Source organism: Anabrus simplex, chromosome 7, assembly GCF_040414725.1.
Source record: "Anabrus simplex isolate iqAnaSimp1 chromosome 7, ASM4041472v1, whole genome shotgun sequence".
Classification (NCBI taxonomy): Eukaryota; Metazoa; Arthropoda; class Insecta; order Orthoptera; family Tettigoniidae; genus Anabrus; species Anabrus simplex.
Window position 1 is genome coordinate 233,642,262 of NC_090271.1, and position 20,881 is coordinate 233,663,142.

The following is a 20,881-nucleotide window of genomic DNA, read 5'->3' on the forward strand; positions in this document are numbered from 1 at the left end:
AGGTTATATTTTTTGGGGGGTTTCATTTTGAGGCCTTCTGCCCTTGGAATCAGGTTCTTTGTATTTAAGCATTTATTGTAAAACCTTCCCCGACCAGTTAAACTGCCATCCTGTCCTTGCCATGGCTATTACCATGCTCCCGTCTCCTGCTCATACAAAACAGTGGCTAAGTAATATGAAAAACAAAACCTCCACGCCGCTGGCCCCTCCTCTTCACCACAAAGTCTGTACCCTAAAATCATTATGGTCCAACAAATTCTGCCGCCGTGATCTTAATGTTTCAGTGCCCCCGCAGCCGCGCGGCGCCGTGCCGCTCCTGGGGTAGAGCACGGGCCCGATCTACTTCAGGGAGGTCAACCAGTGCACGGCAAGCCGGAGCCCTCCTCCCGGCCAAGGCTGATGTGCGGCGCACAACCTGCAACTTGCCCGCGGCCTGTAAACGTTCGCCGCGTACGCGGCGTGCTTCAACACCACTACCCCTCTCATGGTGCGGGGGAGCGGTATCTCAGGGTACTTGAGGGGTCCGAGCGGTCTCCTCTGGACACATGCAGCGGCGGCTGGTCTGGTCGTCAAACTTAATCAACATTGAATGTACTTAATCAGCTACATGGACATTTCATATCAACAATTGCTACATTTTTGGATTCAACTGCCACATTTGGTGGACTTAGAAAAATTTTCTTCACTTTTAAGAATTAAAAGTTTTTCCTTCTGAATTCAACTTCTACAAGCATAAAGACATTACATCAAAAATTACTACAAAGAATTTTGAAACTGGATCCAACCAATCTAAGAAAACTTGTTTGTAAATCCTTCTGCAATTAATTTCTATTTCAACATCATAACTTGGACTTTGTTTTAAAACAAAATTTGGTGTTCTTCTGTGTTACCCTTTGGAGGGACTTTTGGAGGTGGGGGGGGAGGTCTGTACCGGGCGGTACACCTCCGCGCCGCTAATTCAAACATTGCGCCAGTTGAAACTCCTCTACTGGAGGAAGCTCGAACTTTAACTTCCACATTAATGCTAAGATTTCTCAGAAGATGTCATTACTATAAATTTTGAAGAGTTCTGAACTGTGTCTTTTTCGATTTATTTTTGTTTTCTCTGTAGTAAGAAGTGTGAACATTCTCTTCTAGATGGCACTACTTAAGAACTACAATTGTGCACCCTAGTGCGAAGTGAAGGAACTTTTTTTTGAAGAAATTTAGTATGTATAAGTTTGCTCTTTGTTAAATTTCTTTCAGTCATTGTTTAAGTTGGCAATGTTAATCCTTTCTTTCCGCCAGTTTTGAAATTGGCCAATCGCAAATTTCTGTAATTAATTTTCCACCAATCCTGGTTTTCTTCTCCAGTTTTGACATGTAATCTTTTGGTCGTCCAATAAAAATCTTGTGGGCGGGTGTTATCATTCATGAAAAGTCTCGAATGTTCCACGAGGGTATATAACCTGCTGATTTTCGTGTCTCCGCGCCACTTCAGTAACATCTTTCCTTGTGTGACTATATAGCAGGGGGCGGGAAGCGCCCCTTTCTTCAGGCGGCAGTTCATCCATCAGGTAATGGCCTTTTAATAACTTCTTTGCTTGCTAGCTCAGCAGTTTAACCCTCGGGGCGGGTTCGAAACATTCCTCATGTAACCTATATTTAAAATGTAAAAGACACTTGGTATAAATTCTGTCTCTTTAACTACAAATTGGGATAGAGAGTGCCTAACCCTCTCGAGCTCCCATTCATTTTGTTTTGAGGTGACTACGTTTTTATAACAGTTTCCCTTCTACTCGTAATGTCATAACATTTTTCAATCGTGTCACCTCCGTAGTATGGGATTAGCCCTTGCATAAGCGGCCTAGTGCCAAGTAGGTTTTAAAGAAGTGTATTAGGAGTGCAGTTACGCCTCCTCTCAAGTTGGTATTTTGGGGGCCATGTAATTGTCCTGTTTCTTTATGGAATAGGCCTCAGTCGGTTGGGTATTTTTACCCCTGTTTTCATGTGCTTGGAGGTCAGCTTGAAGGTGGAGTTTGGTGTGGCCTTTGATAGGCTTGAACTTTGAGAGCGGGTTGCTCTTTCTTAAAGTTGGTTTCTGTGTGCCTTAAGTAGGCTTAACTGGGTAATTGGGAGCAAATGCTCCTTGGTATGATTGGGGTTTTCTGCCCCTTTGTTGAACCTGGTGTATAAGTAAAGTGGGGCTATTGCTCAAGAATTGTGAATCTGGGGCTCGAAGCCCAAAATCCATTAATAAACTGTAATTGTACTTTCTTAACTTGTGGATATACAAATGAGTTCCTGTTATACTTGTTATTTCTTGATCTTGAAAAGAAAATATAACCTTGTAAAATTTTAAATTCACTTTTAATTTCGTAAGTTGAGACCTGTTCATCCCAGCACCTTCTTTCACCTCTGCACATCCACAATACACCGTAACAGTATGTATCTGATGGAATTGGGGGTTGCGAGTAGGAATATTCCTCATACTGTCCTCCGTAAGCTCTATTTCTGCAGTCTTCCCTCATATGTTGAATGGTCTGCCGTGTTGCACAGCAGTCACATACGGGTGAGGATTGCACTCCTCACTTGAATAGTGAGTCCCCACATCTTCCATGCCCTGTTCTCAACCAATTGAGTGTCGTCCATACCTTGCGAGGTTGATCAAATCCAGGGACCATATCAGAGATGGAAGGTAACAACTGACGTGTTTTTGGAGCATTTTGAAGCCACTCTCTTCTTCAGGAATAAATTATGTTAAATTTAGTGGGATTATTTCCAAGTGTGAGAGGAGGTGGTGGTAAACATGCTTGATAGCTTTCAGACATCTCTTTTAATGCGAGGTAACAGCTGATACGACCAGTGGACGGGCGACTTCTTGTGCTGCTCAGTTACAAAATAAACACCTTGTAAAGTAGGTGACAGTAGTCGTTGACAGATCAGTTCTTGTACATGTGGAGGGAACTCCTTCAGCAGTAGTGCCTTCTAGCGGATATGGGTGTTAACACAGACACTGTAGGCCAAATTAACTGATAAAGCTGAAGTCGAACATTTGATCTGTCACTGGGTAGTTTAGGAAAAGAATTTTCTAGAAGGTGGCTAAATCAGCCAAGAACAAGCGCTCATTGACCTTTGTAAAAGGACGTGTCGGAATATGTAAAACGATCAAATGCAGATACAGTGCATCTTGTTCCCGAACACTACCGGTAAGAAGACCACTCATGGTGGTGCCCGGGTGTACGGCTTGCTTGGAGGAACGAAGAAACTAAAGACATATTGGTCGTATATTAATGGACACGGACAGTTTACAGCAGCCCTGCATCGTAGCCCTCACGATCCTCAGAACGAATTGTTTGCCTCCATGGCTACGTCAACGCCCTCCTCTCCGCCGAGTGAATGTATAATCTCCACAGTTTTAGTACAGCTGCTTTCCAGTATAAAATTATGTGAAAGCCAGATCAGATCTTCCATACCAAAAACTGTTTGAGGGCTAACAAATGTGCAAAAGCAGAATCCGAATATTGAAACATTAATTTAAAAAAATATATGCCAGAATGAAGATTGTGACAAATACGTCAGTATTCAGATTGTGTACCGTTTTGCGTTTTGTAAATATTTTGAGCAGTAAACAAACCACACCCCATGGCGCAACAGCCTCGAAGGGCCATGGCCTACCAAGTCACCGCTGCTCATCCCGAAGACCTGCAGATACTGAGGTGTTGTGTGGTCAGCACGACGAATCTTCTCGGGCCGTTATTCTTGGCTTCCTAGACCGGGGCCGCCATCTCACCGTCAGATGGCTCCTCAGTTGTAATGACGTAGACTAAACCAGCCCTCAGATCCAGGTAAAAATCCCTGACCTGGCCGGGAATCGAACACGGGGCCTCCGGGTAGGAGGCAAGCACGCTAACCCTACACCGCGGGGCCGGCTTTGGGCTGTAGCAGACTTGTTTAAATATATATTCAATGTATTGCTCATTGCGTTAATTAATTCCTTTGTGATTCGCATGAGTTTATTACAGAGTTCGACCTGACCTGACCTGACATGACCTTACAGTACATAACTTGTCTAGTTATGGCGTAACTCGTGTTACAAACGTTACGAAGCGGGAAGGAATAACTCTACAACTCTTGTCCAAGGTCAGCCCAGCTGCACAGGCACAGACAAATAAACACATAAAACGTCACAGATATTAGCTAGATAGACAGTCGTAAAACAGCTACAGTTTTATTTACATTATATTGCTATTAAGTAAGATGACAAGATCAGCTAGAAAGAGCATTTTTACCACTTAATTTAACTGCCAGTAGCAGTGATTATACATCTTTATAAGTCTTGTTAAAGAAACCTCAGAAGCATAAATGTACACGGTATTAACCACACTGAATCAATGATTCATTTATGCAGTTCAGATTTGACAAGCTGGAATCTTCGGTCTTTCAGGTAATGTAATGTTATCTATGACCCCATTACTGAATATTGGAGCTCAAAACTGATTATGAATGAGTACATGAAGGTTTAGGATATCATCACGACTTTCGAAGTCGATATGAATGTTGTCGAGCAAACCTTCGTCCGTTGACGAAAGATACACGTACAAAGGTTAAAAAGGTGAAGAGTTACCAGGTGAAGTTATGGGTAAGTTTGTTCGGAAGTGCAGTTACATTTTTGTTCAAACAGTGAAAATCAGTTAAGAAACAGTTAGCAGAGAAAGAGATTACTCTTTATAATGCTTAATTGTCAATCCCAATAAGCATTCATAGATGCAGCTGTAGGCAGCTAGAAGTAGTGCTATAAACATTGTTTAGATCTGAACTTTTCATTCTGTTTATTAATATACCATTAACTTTTCTCTTCAAGTCAGTGTGGCAGATGAGCGCAGATAACTGAGTCTCGGTGAAAGGGTGACTCAGATCTCTTCTATGTTGCGCGTCTTTTGTTCATCCTCATGCTACGATATTTCAGAGATGGAAACCACCACAACAGACGCATGGAAGTTTGTGCACTTAACGAAGGATGCTGTTACCGAATTCGGAGGATTAATAAGAACTTACAATGAAAAAGAATGTCAATCATCTCGAAATATAAATGAAGTTCAGCAAAACTTCACCTCTTCACGTTGAACCCTAACTGTCACTGAATTATTACTTGTTCTTTCTTTATTTCAGAGACGGACCTAGCTGGAGTGATGACTATACTTATGTGTGTTTTATGCCTAACTGTGTTGAGGACTGGAGAGGATGCTAGTAGGGACCTTACAATTTTATTGGACTAAGTGCTGATTGGCTGTTGAGCGTGTGACGTCACAACTCGGGAGATTTGAAAAGTGGATGTACCTGTTTGTTGTGCTGGCTATGAGTGCATGCATAATAGCGCGAGAGATGTAGGTGGCATAAATGACAGCGCGGGAGATTTGAAAATGTGGGTGCCTAGCTAGCCCGTGCTGTAGGGGTAGCGTGCCTGCCTCTTACTCGGAGGTCCCGGGTTCGATTCCCGGCCAGGCCAGGGATTTTTACCTGGACCTGAGGGCTGGTTCGAGGTCCACTCAGCCTACGTGATTAAAACTGAGGAGCCATCTGACCGTGAGATGGCGGCTCCGGTTTAAAGAGCCAAGAATAACGACCGAGAGGATTTGTCGTGCTGACCACACGACACCTCGTAATCTGCAGGCCTTCGGGCTGAGCAGCGGGCGCTTGGTAGGCCCAGGCCCTTCAAGGGCTGTAGTGCCAAGGGGTTTGGTTGGTTTTAGCTACGTGTGAAAGCGTAACTTTACAAACTTGGATTCGACTCCAAGCTTAACCTTACAAGAGTATCAACCTTACAGACTCAAGTTCAATGCTGAATAGAGTGCAAGCTTAACCTTACAGACCTGAATTTGACTCCAAGCTTAATTTTATGAGAGTGCCGACCTTACAGACCGAAGTTCGGTGCTTAGTAGAGTGCAAGTTTAACCTTACAGGCTTGGATTTGACTCCAAGCTTAATCTTATAAGAGTGCGAACCTTACAGACTCAAGTTCGATGCTTAGTAGAGCGCAAGCTTAAATTTAAAGGCTTGTACTCGACTCCAGGATTAACTTTACAAGGGTGCCAAACTTACTGATTAGACAATTCCTCTTCTTCTTATTTCTTTTAAGCTTGGGGTGTCTTACCACGTATAGAGTATCTAGAAGCGTTTTGTTGTTAAACAACAATTCTTTAAGTTGTTGTTGATGATTTATTAGGAGCTTTGTAACACCGAAGTAGTCAGCCTCGTGTACTCGTATGTACGTAGAAAATGTTTTATAGCGTGTGCTGCTGTAGTAACTGTAGTAGTGTGTTAAAGTGTACTGGTGTGAGGCACGGAGTGAACACTTCCTTTAAATTAAAAAAAATATTATCTCATAAACCGCTAGTCGTAGAAAACTGACTTTAGATTAACATTTCTTAAAAATAATCCTTTAACAGTTCATATAAATCACATCGCCTTTAACTGTTTCTTTCCAAAATTTCGGGTGAAAGTGACCTCCAACGATAAAGTATAGTCTCGGATTATACATTAAATTACTTTTAGAATATAAAGTACATCGAAGGTGAAAACATCCCATAACTTAAAAATATATTGTTACGTGCCAGGTCTGTGGTAGCCCCTTTAGGTACTTTCTGGAAGGGAATAGTGAATCGGCCGGCCGAGGGAGGTCTTATCCGGGCTGGAGGACACGGCTGGCATTTCTGTGTATTGTTCTTGTCGGCTGACTTACCTATGAGTTTCTTGGAGATTCAACGGGAATGTTCTATCTCTAGCCATATCGCGAATGTTCTGGTTCCCATCGCCTGAGCTATAAAAAGGAAGACTAGCCGCGGACAGTCAGTCAGCGTTGGGCTCCGTGGTGGAGTCACAGTCAGTGTTGGACTCAGTGGTGGAGTCAGCGAAATAGTAAATAAGTAAATCAATAAATAATTAAAATGTTTAAAATTAATATAAATACATTAACGAAAAACGTCTAAGATTCATTTAAGAATACCCCTACGTTGAAAATTTCAGATCTCTGCATGCCGTATATTTGACTGGGTATCGCGCACATACACACAGACGAACACTGCTGGATATTACGAACTGTATTTTGTTCCATGTGTTGGGGACCGAAAATGGTTTCCTACGTCATGAAATTTTTGACTTGTATACCTATGTTAAGAAGACAGTGAATCTATACATTTAATTCTGGTGAGAGCACGTTGGACTGTCATATCCCAACACACGTTGTCCGAAACAACTCATCATGAAGAGGAACGGGTTGTGGGTAGGGAGGATTATTGCACAGGGGAGGAGAATTTACTGCATCACATTCTGTAAGGAAGTTTGCTACTCATGTGGCAGATAAAGTTATATACTTCACTTCATAATCTTCAGATCACTCGGAAATTTGGAGCTGTCCAATTGCCTCTCGTGTTGATAATGTTGTAAGTACATTCTAATAAAAGTATTATTTTCGGTTTATGCTAGGGCTACTGTGTTTCTTAAGAGGACAACTTTGACATAAACTTATTGCTGAGTGCTGGACGCAGATGGTCGAACTTCTTCGTACCATGTGCATTTTTCTTAGGATGCTGCTTTCCGCATGATATCACCATCACTTTTCATCAGTAGCTGTAGTCACGTTCCCACTTGAAGATTCTTATGCTCATATTTCAGACAAACACAAGATGTATTTCACATTTTAAGGAGATTTGGAGTATTAGCATCACAGTCTTTGAGGAAACTCTAAATTCTAACCCCTTTCTATGACGGTTCCAGGAGTTTCAATTCGTCCAAACTGTCAGATATTAAATTAAGAACATTATTTATTGAAGACACTCAATACCTTATCCAACAATAAATCTCGGCTATGTTTGTTTTTAAATTAGAATGTACTTTAGAAGTGATCTTATCGCCTGAAGTCTTAACTTTCGACTACAATAAACTTTTGTTTAGTAGAGTTATCGAATTGAAAAGGAGTCAGAAAAACTGTTGTCTAGCCAAAAGTTCCATAAGTTATATGAAATACTAGCATAAAGACCAAACATTTCACTTAGAAATACTTTCAGTTTACAATTTAATACAACATGTACAAATGAAAATTTCTCTTCATGGCAATCTATAGAGACTGGAATACAACAGGGTTCAGTGCTAGCGCCACTCTTATTTTCGATCTTCATTTCAGGACTAACACAAATAATTAAACATTGTCAATATGTTGTGTACGCAGACGACTTACAAATATATACAGTACACATGCACATCCTCGTGACTTGCCGACTGCAATAAATAATATGAATGACGACCTAGAAAGAATATGTAAGTGGACCGATGACCATGAATTAAAAATCAATGCCCAAAAATCGCAGTGTATTCTTTTAGCTACCCAATAAACCCACGCACGCCTGACAGACGTTCATACTCACTCAGTAACATTAAAAGGCACTCAGTTACAATTCAGAGTCACAGTTAAAAACTTAGAGATGATAATGGACAAAAAGCTTATTTGGAACGATCATGTAACAGGTATATGCCAACGAGTGTTTTATTCCTTACATTCCCTTAAGAAACTCAGAGATTTACTCACCCAAAATGTAAGAAAACTGCTTATCCTAAGTGTGAACGCCTTACTTTCCATCAAGCTCCAAAAGGCACATAACGCATGTGTTCGATTTATTCAGATATACCAAGGTTTAACCATGTTCTTCCGGCATTTGATAGACTTTCATGGCTCCGCTTAAGAGAGAGACAAAATTTACACACTGTTTCTCTATACTGAACCTTAACACTCCTGAATACCCTGCAACACAGTTCCATTACCTAGCATCACCTTCTAGTATTTCTACCAGATCATCGTCCACCTCAGTACTAAGCATTCCCATTCACCGCTCAACTGGCTACAGTAGATCACTTGTAGTCGCCGCCAGCCGAATTTGGAATTCCCTACCTGCTGAAATTAAGAGCGTTTCAAACCACCTCTGCTTTAAGAAACTCTGTCAAACCTAGTTAATAAATAATAATTATTCATAACATACGTAGGATTAGATCATAGCTAAGTTATCACGTTAATTAGTACACTTAATTGATACCTTAAGATATTAAATTGTAGATCATTTATTTAGTGTATTCATGTAGATGTATGTATGGTTAGACAAAATAGCAGGCTTCATAGACTGAGTCCCGCCATATAAATAAATAAATAAATAAATAAATAAATAAATAAATAAATAAATAAATAAATAAATAAATAAATAAATAAATAAATAAATAAATAAATAAATAAATAAATAAATAAATAAATAAATAAATAAATAAATAAATAAATAAATAAATAAATAAATAAATAAAACAGCCCTATTTATGGGTATTCCCTTCCTTTTATAGTCCTAGGGCTTAACCAGTGACTTCATTTGGATTTTTATTACCAAGTGGGCAACACCTACAGTATGTGGATTTTATTCTTACCGTGGATCTCCTTTAACGGTGGCAAGTCTCCTCCATAGTCCTCAGGTAACAAATTCCTTGGTATATACTCGGACAGGTTCCCCAGCCCCTGATGAACATACATCTGAAACAGTTCAATCAAACCGTATGATCACTGCTAATAAGCAAGCTAAGTATAAGATATTCTAAATAGAACAGATTTTCAAATTGACGGATGACTTAAGGTTATGTGATTTATTTTTATATGATGTATTTGATATGTTTAAACAATTTATTGGCAAGGATCCTTCAGTTTGTTCCTAGGATCTTCCTATGCGAGGTCCATTTCAGATAATTGCAATCAGAAAGTTATCCGTTCCCTATTGTACCCTGATGAGATATCCCCTAGTTTCATGATTTGATTTTGATATGAGAAATACAGATATATTGGAATATTAAATAAATACAGTGTCAGTTTTGTGTGGACGGGAGAATTTCAACATGATCGCGACAGTCCGGCGCCACGGTAAGCTTGTCATTAAGGGGAAGAAGGTTTCCTGGTCAAAAGATAAGAGGATTAAAATCTAGAGCTCACAACAACAGAATAATTACTACAAGGAAGTGAAAGAGTATATATTTCGGACCAAGGCCGAGCAGGTGTATCGCCAATACCGAGAATATGACGTACCGGGTATTTTCACGCCCGAGGCATTTGGTGTGGCCACGTTTAACAGGGAGAGATTTAAAACTAACCAAAGCGGTGTTGACCAATGAGAAAATTTATCGTAGGCCGCAGATGAACCAACATAAGAAAAACTCAGAGTGAACTCCAGTTAGCTTCTCCGATAACAATAATTAAATTATTCCAACCACATGAGTGAATAGAGGGGATTTTTGTGATATCGTTCCCATGTTGAATAATGGTAATCGTAATAAATTAAAGTAATGAATTCGTGGAAATGACCCACGCTATCTCGCCATTGGTCGAGATGGGCACGCCATCAGGGACGCCGAGTTAGCGCGCGAAAGGTGGAGGACAGAGATTAAGTGATATTTCCATGATCACCGAACGATATGAGTTCAGAATACGACACATGAATGTGTATCACCAGTGTATTAAGTAGGATAAAGCAAGAGATCCAACTCCGCCTGCATATGCCGATTTAGGATAACCAACCCCCCTCTCCAGAAGTTGACCGCGGATGACCCCGGCGGGAAATCATATCGTCCATAAAAGTCCAGAAGCGGACCTCACATCACAGCAGTTCTTACCAGTACTCAGTTCTTACCAGTCACCAGTCGTTATCGGTCACCAGTCGTGTCAGTCGTAATGAAGTAGTTGAGACTCTGACATGTTGACTCTGTAAGTCAGTACCTCGGGACGTATTCGAAGTCAATTAGAGCTGAAAGTACGTGAATTATTAGGAGAATGAATACGAACAGTGAAATTATCCATAGTACCGAGTGTGTATAATCAGTACAATTGTATGTTGAAATTAATGAATGTCATGTGTTTAAATAATAACTAACTAACGGAACGCCGATAGTACCTTTGGAAGGCAGTGTGCGGAGCCTGAAGTAAACACCTCAAGATAGACGGTGAATAACTATCCGAGCAGGGAATTATAGGAGCTAGGCGATGATCAAGACGGCTTGAAAATAAACCAGGAAATGCCGGTTGAAGACGCGATACGCGCCGGTTCAAATGAACGACATTTCGCCGTAATGTGTCACGACGTGTGTTTCGGGCGTATATGAAGAGTATATTGTGCGAGTGTCATGGGTCTAGGAGCACCTATAAGTGTTTTTTTTGTTATTAATATTTTTGTGTAAAATAGTGTAATAAGGTATTAATCATGGGTAGTCACCCAGAAGAGTTTTATTGTGTAAAATTTGTATTGTGCGACATGATGGACGTGTAAATCACCATGGGGCCGTAAGGCCTATATCTCCTCCGCTACGAGACAATGGAATTCTACACAGGAATGAGTACACAATTTTGATATTTAGGGGATGTTATCGCGACTAAACGGGGTTCAGTGTAAATTAATTATGGTTACTTAACATGGTCCGCTTCCCGAGTCCATGATTTTATTTTTTTGTTAGACGGACGAACTAATTTATATTAACGTAATAATGGGTTAGATTAATTAATTTGAGCATTTGTTTGTTGTATATAATGTAAATATGGGATATATTTCTTTCAATTAATGCATGCTGTTTGTAATACTTTGAATTAAGTTCATTTCAAGTGTTAAATTCTTTTTTTGTGCTAACCCATTTATTTGAATTTCATTCACTGCGGTGATCATTTGTAATTTAATTAGGAATAATTTCTATTAGACAGCCAGATTATGAAAGAGCCAGAGTATGGAAGATTTGTGTTGCGTACGGAAGGTCATTAAAATACTAATAATAATCATGTTTGTGAGTCGACAAAGGAAAGTAAAATAATAATAATAATAAATATTTGGGCGTGTGCAAGTTAAAGTATATTAATAATAATGACAGTGCTTCGTGAGTTAGCCAGTGCAAATATAATAATCAAAGTGGAGATGACATGTAGCGTTAAAGACTTTCATTCGCGTAGTCAGTTTGATTTTACGTAAATTTTTGATTTTACGTTTTTGGACTTTAATTTTTACCATTAAAAATTTTTGTTTAAAAGCAATAAAGGCACGTGAATTAGAATGGTCACGATATGTTAAAAGCCCAGAATGATTTGAGCCCATATAAAGTTGGAAGTCATGAGGGACGAATATCCGGCGTGAAATAAATTGAGCCGTATTGTTTGTAATGATGAAATAGATGAATCTCAAGGCCTAAGATGATATAAATGCATATGCCGGTGTTCTTAGTGGTAGAATCCACGCACCGAGGATTAATTTATGAATTAAATGTTTGAAGAGTTCCGATGAAAGGAAATGGACTTCAAATTGGAAGGAATAGTTTAGCAATCGCCGGCATTGGAGGTATTTGCCCAGCCGCGATGTGCCATAGGTTGTGAGATGTATCTTGGGAGGACGTGTGTCCCCATATAAAATTAACGGCAGTACGAAAGTGAAGGTACGGTCCCGAATACCGTGTTCCCGCCCGATATAAAGCAGATATTAGTGGTTCATAACGGGATTTAACATATGTGATTAAATTCTAAAGAGTGGAAATTAAAATATTATCTTTCCATTTTTAATAATAATAATAACAATAATCATACTCCAAGTGAATCTTGTCTTAAATCAAGTGCTTAGTGCCAAGATAAATCGAAATTGTAAAAGGGGTTATGCGTTAAACATATTAAGAGTGAACTACCGTGTAACAGGCGAATTTAAGTTTTTTTAAAAATAATAATAATAAATATTAAGAAAAACGACTTTTTTTTTGAAGAATTTTTTTTTATATTTTGGACATAATAATGATGTTAGGAGTTGAAATGAAAGATTTGAGATTTTTAACTAATAATAATAATAAATAAAATATTTGAAGAAGGAGAAGAAGAATAACCAATGAAGGTATTTTTTTTATTCTTATTTTTTTGATGAAAATAATAAGAGCGAGAAGTTGAAGTATTATAGCGAGGATGATTACGGGTTACGATAATCACGATTTCCACTAATAATAATAATAATAATAAAAATAATAATAATAATAATAATAATAATAATAATAATAATAATAATAATAATAAAATATTTATGAGGAAGCTGATCATTATATTGTGCGGATAATTTAGGAGGAAGAACTAACCTTCGTTTGAAACGTCGGCAAGGGTTGGCATATAATCATCCCGGATGACAAATGATAATAATCAAATACCGGATTATAATCGAAATTAATGATATAATAAAATTAATTGATGGTAGTCAAAGTATATGCTAATGATCAGACAGAGAATGGTATGATATTATCTAATAATAATAGGAGGATATGCTAGGGACAGTCATCCTGTGTCGAATTGCTCTGAACCAGATGTTGGGTTTTCACGGGGAGATAGCGGTAGATCCGTAAATAACCCACGGACGGCACATGTTTGCAGGGTCAGAGCATAGTAATGAACCTTTCCGTACGTCTTGTCGTATTGACAAGTGTAAATATTAAAGTAGCTTTTGAGTTAATGAACTCTACCTTGTGTGTTTGTGAATCTGGAAATGATAGGCTAGAGTTTGTCCGTATTATAAATTCCCGTTTTTTCAAGGCGATAACATTTTCTACGGTGGGTGTCCGGCTCACCAGAATGTACATACCGGAAGTGTCTCATGTCCAAACGGAACGAGGAGACGACAGTAAAAAGTTACTGTCGTGCCTTCGTCGCCGAAAGAATATCTCCAGCGGTGAAACGTCCAATCATACGGATGTGAATTCGATCCCCAGTAACCAATTGGGACGAATTCACCAGATGTTTTACACTACCAGAGTAGTGAGGTAAAATCCAAATATTATGTCATTTATTTTTCAGGATTAAAAGTGTCCCAATGTAAATTTGTCATCATGTGTAGTATGCAAAATAAGTGAATAAATTGCTCCTCATTGCAATTTCAATAGGAAACAGCTTCCATATCTTTTCATTGTAGTTAGTCTAGTATGCCCATGGAATTTAAGTTGTCACTTCCCATTCCTATTGTGGAGTCAGAATTTTGTATCCATGAATGAGTCGTCCCCCGTAACCTTAAATTTTCATGCCCCGTTCATCCCTGTGTTCATTTGATGCGCCGATATATATAATTTTTTTTTTTATATAAAATTTTTTTATTCGTTTTCGAACTGATCACCCCTGAGATAAATGCTAGTCTGGGACTCAGGAGGTGGGCGGGTGCACTATAGAGTCCTCAGTGCTTTAGTCTCATGACCTTAATGGAGAGCATCCGTGATGAGTGCCAGTGTTGACGTTCTCAGCTACCAATATCGTCCTATTGAGTGAAGTGTCACAAGAGAAGGTTGGCTGTAGGTATTTAGTATGCGGAGCGATGATCCAGATAGATCTGGTGGAAGGATGATACTAGGTAGGGGCTGGTTGTTGGCCACTCGATGTCAGTCTTCCCAGTATAGCTTTGTTTGTTCCAAGATTGTTGTGGCGTCAGTGATCTATCTTCATAGTGCCAAGAATACTAAAATTCTTCCATCTATGTAATTTTCTTTCATTGCATATATTTTTTTCTTGTTTTAATGGAAGCAGTTTGTCGAATCGCTTGCAATTTTTGCTAATAACGTCCCTAAGTATGCAGTATAATTATTTATGTCTTTAATAAAAATATATTACATATTGTATAACAAGACATTTTGGAGTTTGTCGTATCAAGAGGACCGGGGCAGGTTGTCCGATGACATCAAGAATTCAAGAAGGCGATAATTCGGAAGGAGGAATTGAACTTTCTGCCAGTGATAACAACAATGCAGGTATTTCAAAACAGTCTTATGCATCAGATCCGAAGCCATCTACCAGCCACAGGGATATTCGTAAACATTGTAAAACAGGCCCAGAGCCATTCATCAGCATCATTGAGGACTCAAATTCTCCTGCAACGAATCGAAAACCATCTTCTAGCAATGACGATATTTGAAATCAGTCTGCACCACGTCTGAAAGCATCTACAGTTTCAGTGTTGAGAATAGGCCCAAGTGTGGAATGACCTTTGCCAAAACCAGGTATCAGGAAGAAACAGTTCTAAGAGAACGGTTCCGTCAAAAGAAAATTGAGGAAAATATTGAAAAAAGGCAGCAAAAGTAAACTTCGGATAAGAAGTGCTCTGAAGAATATGGATATTTTTGCTTACATTGCGTGGAGCCCTATTCAAATAAATTGCCAGAAGGAAATTTGTTTAAATGTGTGGAATGCGACAGCCGGACTCGTGAACTGTACAGATGTGGTAAAAAAAATAACCTGCTAAATACAGTTCTCATAATTGCGGATCATATTTATTGGAGAATGAATGAACAAGTACACAAATATTTTCATTTCTAATTCAGAATTGTGTTCTTCTTTTAAACAAAAATCTGAAAATGACTGTCATTAATATTTTTTTTTGCCATTTAAAATACATGTTCAAGAATATATATAAAACCAGTGAAACATTTTGTCTTTGTCTTCTAAAAACCATTGTTATAAACGTGAATAAGAAAGACCATACCGGTGTTTATATCTTGTCTTGCCATTTAAATACCTGCGACAACCAATTCTGGCACTTTCGCTCCCGCTCCCCTCCAAGCCAATTTGATGTGATAGATTTCTACAAGGATAGATTTTCTGCCTGAATTTTCGACAGTGATTTCAACCTGTTTTGTTATTGTTACAAAACCAATACCGGTATTTTGTAAACTATGAGGTCCGCAACCTCACCATATGCACCTATTGTTCATTTCCATCTGTATCATTTGATTTCATTTCTTTTCTTCTTAGGTTAACACAGTTTTTAGTTTCAATTACAATTTTTGTATTAACACCCGTTTCACTGAATTTTGTCGCAGTGAGTTGTTTTTTGCTCCACATAATGATGTAAATATTGTATATTTGTGCTAATTTTGTTTCCGCCTAGGCTCTCTTTTGTTTGTTTTTCATTTGTTCCTTCATTATGTTTTTTTGCATTTTTTAACTTGTATTATGTAAATTATTTCAACCCCCTCAGAGTTCTCTGAAGATAGCTCAAACGAACCGAAACATGTTTGAATTTGTTTACTCCGTCTAATGATGGAATATATCGTTCCTGTTCTGCCAAAACGGCGAATGTTACAATGCTCTTCCTATGCATTATTTCCCTTAAGACTGCTCACGCCTTCCAGCCATATGTTGATATGCGGTCCATCAGAACAATTTTCGTTGAGTTCATTTTCCTATGCGCGTGTGTAAAGGAAAATGAACCTTAAATACATCACACTCTAGGAGTGGGTAAATGTCATGCAAACATACATTCCTTCAGTATGGTACAGTAAGGTTCATTTTTCTTTACACTCGCACATAGGAAAATGAACTCAACGGAAATTGTTCTGATGGACCGAATATCAATATGTGGCTGGAAGGCGTGACCAGTCTTAAGGGAAATGATGGATAGGAAGAGCATTGTCACATTCGCCGTTTTGGCAGAACAGGGACGATATGATGTATTGAATTAGGAGGACACACTCATTTTTTCACCTTTGTAAAGTGAAAACCGTCAATACGGAATGTTTCTAATATCTTGTGCTGGTACCTCAGTGAACACTTTCTTGACCAGGTGCGCTACCTGCTGTATCATACAACACGTGTGTTGGTCACTTGGTGAAGATTTCCTTGACCAGATGCACTACCTCCTGTATCATACATCATGTGTGTTGGTCACTTAGTGAACATTTCCTTGACCAGGTGCGCTACCTCCTGTATCATACATCATGTGTGTTGGTCACTGAGTGAAAATTTCCTTGACCAGATGGACTACCTCCTGTATCATACATCATGTGTGTTGGTCAATTAGTGAACATTTCCTTGACCAGGTGCGCTACCTTCTGTATCATACATCATGTGTGTTGGTCACTTAGTGAACATTTCCTTGACCAGATGGACTACCTCCTGTATCATAGAACATGTGTGTTGGTCACTTAGTGAACATTTCCTTGACCAGGTGCACTACCTCCTTTATCATACATCATGTGTGTTGGTCACTTAGTGAACATTTCCTTGACCAGGTGCGCTACCTCCTGTATCATACATCATGCGTGTTGGTCACTTAGTGAACATTTCCTTGACCAGGTGCACTACCTCCTGTATCATACATCATGTGTATTGGTCACTTAGTGAACATTTCCTTGACCAGGTGCACTACCTCCTGTATCATACATCATGTGTGTTGGTCACTTAGTGAACATTTCCTTGACCAGGTGCACTACCTCCTGTATCATACATCATGTGTATTGGTCACTTAGTGAACATTTCCTTGACCAGGTGCGCTACCTCCTGTATCATACATCATGTGTATTGGTCACTTAGTGAACATTTCCTTGACCAGGTGCACTACCTCCTGTATCATACATCATGTGTGTCGGTCACTTAGTGAACATTTCCTTGACCAGGTGCACTACCTCCTGTATCATACATCATGTGTGTTGGTCACTTAGTGAACATTTCCTTGACCAGGTGCACTACCTCCTGTATCATAGAACATGTGTGTTGGTCACTTAGTGAACATTTCCTTGACCAGGTGCGCTACCTCCTGTATCATACATCATGTGTATTGGTCACTTAGTGAACATTTCCTTGACCAGGTGCACTACCTCCTGTATCATACATCATGTGTATTGGTCACTTAGTGAACATTTCCTTGACCAGGTGCGCTACCTCCTGTATCATACATCATGTGTATTGGTCACTTAGTGAACATTTCCTTGACCAGGTGCACTACCTCCTGTATCATACATCATGTGTGTCGGTCACTTAGTGAACATTTCCTTGACCAGGTGCACTACCTCCTGTATCATACATCATGTGTGTTGGTCACTTAGTGAACATTTCCTTCACCAGGTGCACTACCTCCTGTTTCATACATAATGTGTGTTTGTTGCTTAGTGAGCACTTCCTTGACGAGTTACATTACCGCCTGTATCGTACAACGTGTTGGTTAGTCATCCGTGACTCAGTGAATTCTGTTCCAGGCATTGGAACAGGTTAGATATCGCTGGAAATGCAAAGAATCAAACTGGAGATCTCGGAGTAACAGGCATACTGGATAGCCCGAAATTAAGGGGATCGAACCATATTAGGTTGTTCAAATTTCAAACTAGTTTGTCTGTTATTTTTCGCTTTTTCGTTTATTGCTTGCAGTGGAATGAAATATTTTAGTGATGGTGATGATTTAGGTTCGGATGTTCATCCCTCAGGTGATTTTACCATAAATCTGAAAAATAACCGTTAATAACGGGTCCGTGACTCTGTTTGAAGCAATTTATATTCATATAAATGCATATTTCGGCCATTTTGATTACTTTGGTCATATGTTGCTCGTTGTACAAATATAAGGTCGTATTTGGTTATATTTTGAGCATCTTTTTTTTTTAACAAGGTGCATGTTATCTGCGTCGAGTTTCGAACACAGAAATTCAAAATACTGTAGTAGATGTATTCGCTTTCTTTTCCCGAAACAGATAGGTAGCAGGTTTTGAAGACACGATTCCGAGGAAGGATGCTGTACAAACGTACGCCGACAGATACCAAAAGCATGCTAATGCATTTTTCGTTACTTTTTAGGGAAACAGATTGAGAACTGCAACTCAGGGCTATGATACTATATGAATGTATAAAGTTTTAATATACCTACTCTAGCTCCGTAAATTTGCATGACTAAACGTGACCGCTGTTTAATGTTAGCTTTTTTTTTTTGCTAGGGGCTTTACGTCGCACCGACACATTTAATGTTAGTAATACTGTAATTTACTTGCTACTTATCCCTAAAATGCTAAAGTCATATTTTACCCTTTGGGTCATATTTGGGTAGTTTTTAGGGCACATTTGCTTGCATATTGTGTACTTCTCTATAGTTCATTCCATGTTAAGAAAACAGTATTGCTCTTATGGACCTACATGGACACCCACAATTCCTCGTGATTAAGGAATATTGTTATGTACTTTATATTATATTATTATAGAAAGAAAGTGGATGGGGCATGTTTTTGCCCTTGAGTTATCAAAATAACTTCTGAAGCTTTTCTATTTTATAAATACATTCGCAGGGAGAAAGCACAATGGTAGTAACAGCCATCACTTTGTTGCCTTCCTTCATTTTCCTTCTGAGTTACTCTGGTACACTTAAGAAAATGGAAATTGCAACACCATGAAGGCATTGGTCGTTTGTGTTGATTTTCAAGATATGGAACGATGCCATGTAGGTATGTAAACGATCAAAGTTTCAGACCCATTGGATTGTTGCTACAGGTCTCACCACCTGATTGATCACGGAGGAATCAACTCCAGTATTCGGACTCTGGTGTAGCGTAGTTGACTTGCAGTCTGTGCAGCGAAGTGTTCCCCGTCAAACATGCCTCGACGACAGAGAAGAGCACGCTATCAACAACTGTCGCCGTTTGAGAGGGCTCGGATAATTGGGCTGTGTGAGGCTGGATTATCGCTAAGGACTGTCGCTGCACGTGTTGGCCGACAGGCATCTACGGTACAACGTGAATGGCAACAGTGGTCAAATGAAGGTAAACACACTCGTAGACCTGGCACAGGCCCAGCGCGACAGACAACTGTGAGAGAGGATCGCCGCATCATTCGGATGGCCCGGATGGAACCCCATGCAACAGCAGCGCAAATTCGAGCAGCTGTGGCACCCCACGTTACACAACAAACAGCTGGTAATTGTCTGCGTGCAGCTGGCTTACGAGCCCGTGTCCCTGCAGAAGGTGTTCCATTGGCCCCACAACAGCGACGTGTAAGGCTGGCCTGGTGTCGAGAAAGATCGACGTTGGTCGACGAATGGCGTAGGGTCGTCTTTAGTGATGAATCGCGCTTCTGTCTTGCCCGCAGTGATCGCCGGAATCGTGTGCGCCGACGTACCGGGGAGAGGGGCCACCCAGATCTTATTGTCGAGAGGCACACAGGGCCAACACCAAGCATTATGGTCTGGGGAGCTATTGGCTTTAATGTGAAATCACAATTAGTGCTTATTGAGGGCACTATGACTGCTCGTCAGTACGTTGATCGGGTACTCAATCGAGTGGTTGTCCCTATGATGGCGAACATTGCTAATGGGATGTTTCAGCAGGACAATGCCCGGGTTCACACTGCACGCATCTCCAGAGAAGCTCTCCACGACATAACAACCTTAGAATGGCCCGGTAGATCCCCGGACCTCAGTCCTATTGAGTATGTGTGGGACATGATGGGTCGACAACTGGCCAACCGTCCTCAGCCACCCACAGCTCTGGAACAATTGACCCGTGCAGTGCAGCAAGCATGGGCCACAACTCCTCAGGAAGCGATCCAGGGCCTTATTGACTCCATGCCTCGACGAATTCACCAATGTATTGCAGCTCGTGGTGGGCACATCCTGTATTGATTGTTGTCCAAACTTGCGGTCAGAGGGACCTGAAAGTGTAATCATCGAAGCACAACCGAACACTCGTCCTGCATGTTCAATCACTCCTTCTGGGTGTTGCAATTTCCATTTTCTTCAGTGTATATGCAACGCGTGATCCGCTACGCTGTGGCTCGCCGGCAGCTCATCACTTTTGAAGGTAAGTCATCTACTTATTTGTGTGTGTGTGTGTGTGTTCTAATATTCTTGTACTGTAGCCTACAGCAGTTGTTACGGAAGATTTTGATGGTGTGGTGTGCAACGATACATCACGGTATGACTTGTATTGGTACAGAAATTCGCTATGATTTTTATCTTTGCTTGGTTCTGTTATTTAGCTTTTGTTTCTTAAGCGCATTTTATTTTTGCCACATTCACACTACATTTTCACAAGCGCATTTAGCTGTTGCCATTCTTTTCGTGGGGCGATATGACGACACAGTAGTACC

The 20,881-nt window shown here is 40.0% G+C and overlaps 1 protein-coding gene across 1 annotated transcript in view; it reads right to left on the reverse strand.

The window, feature by feature from the left end:
- Window positions 1-20,881, reverse strand: part of LOC136877067 (alpha-tocopherol transfer protein-like) — a 77,645-nt gene that overhangs the window by 6,718 nt on the left and 50,046 nt on the right. Inside the window, exon 6 of the mRNA XM_067150884.2 lies at window positions 9,442-9,544. Within this exon, the coding sequence (XP_067006985.2) occupies window positions 9,442-9,544 (103 nt within the window). The remainder of the gene's footprint in view (window positions 1-9,441; window positions 9,545-20,881) is intronic.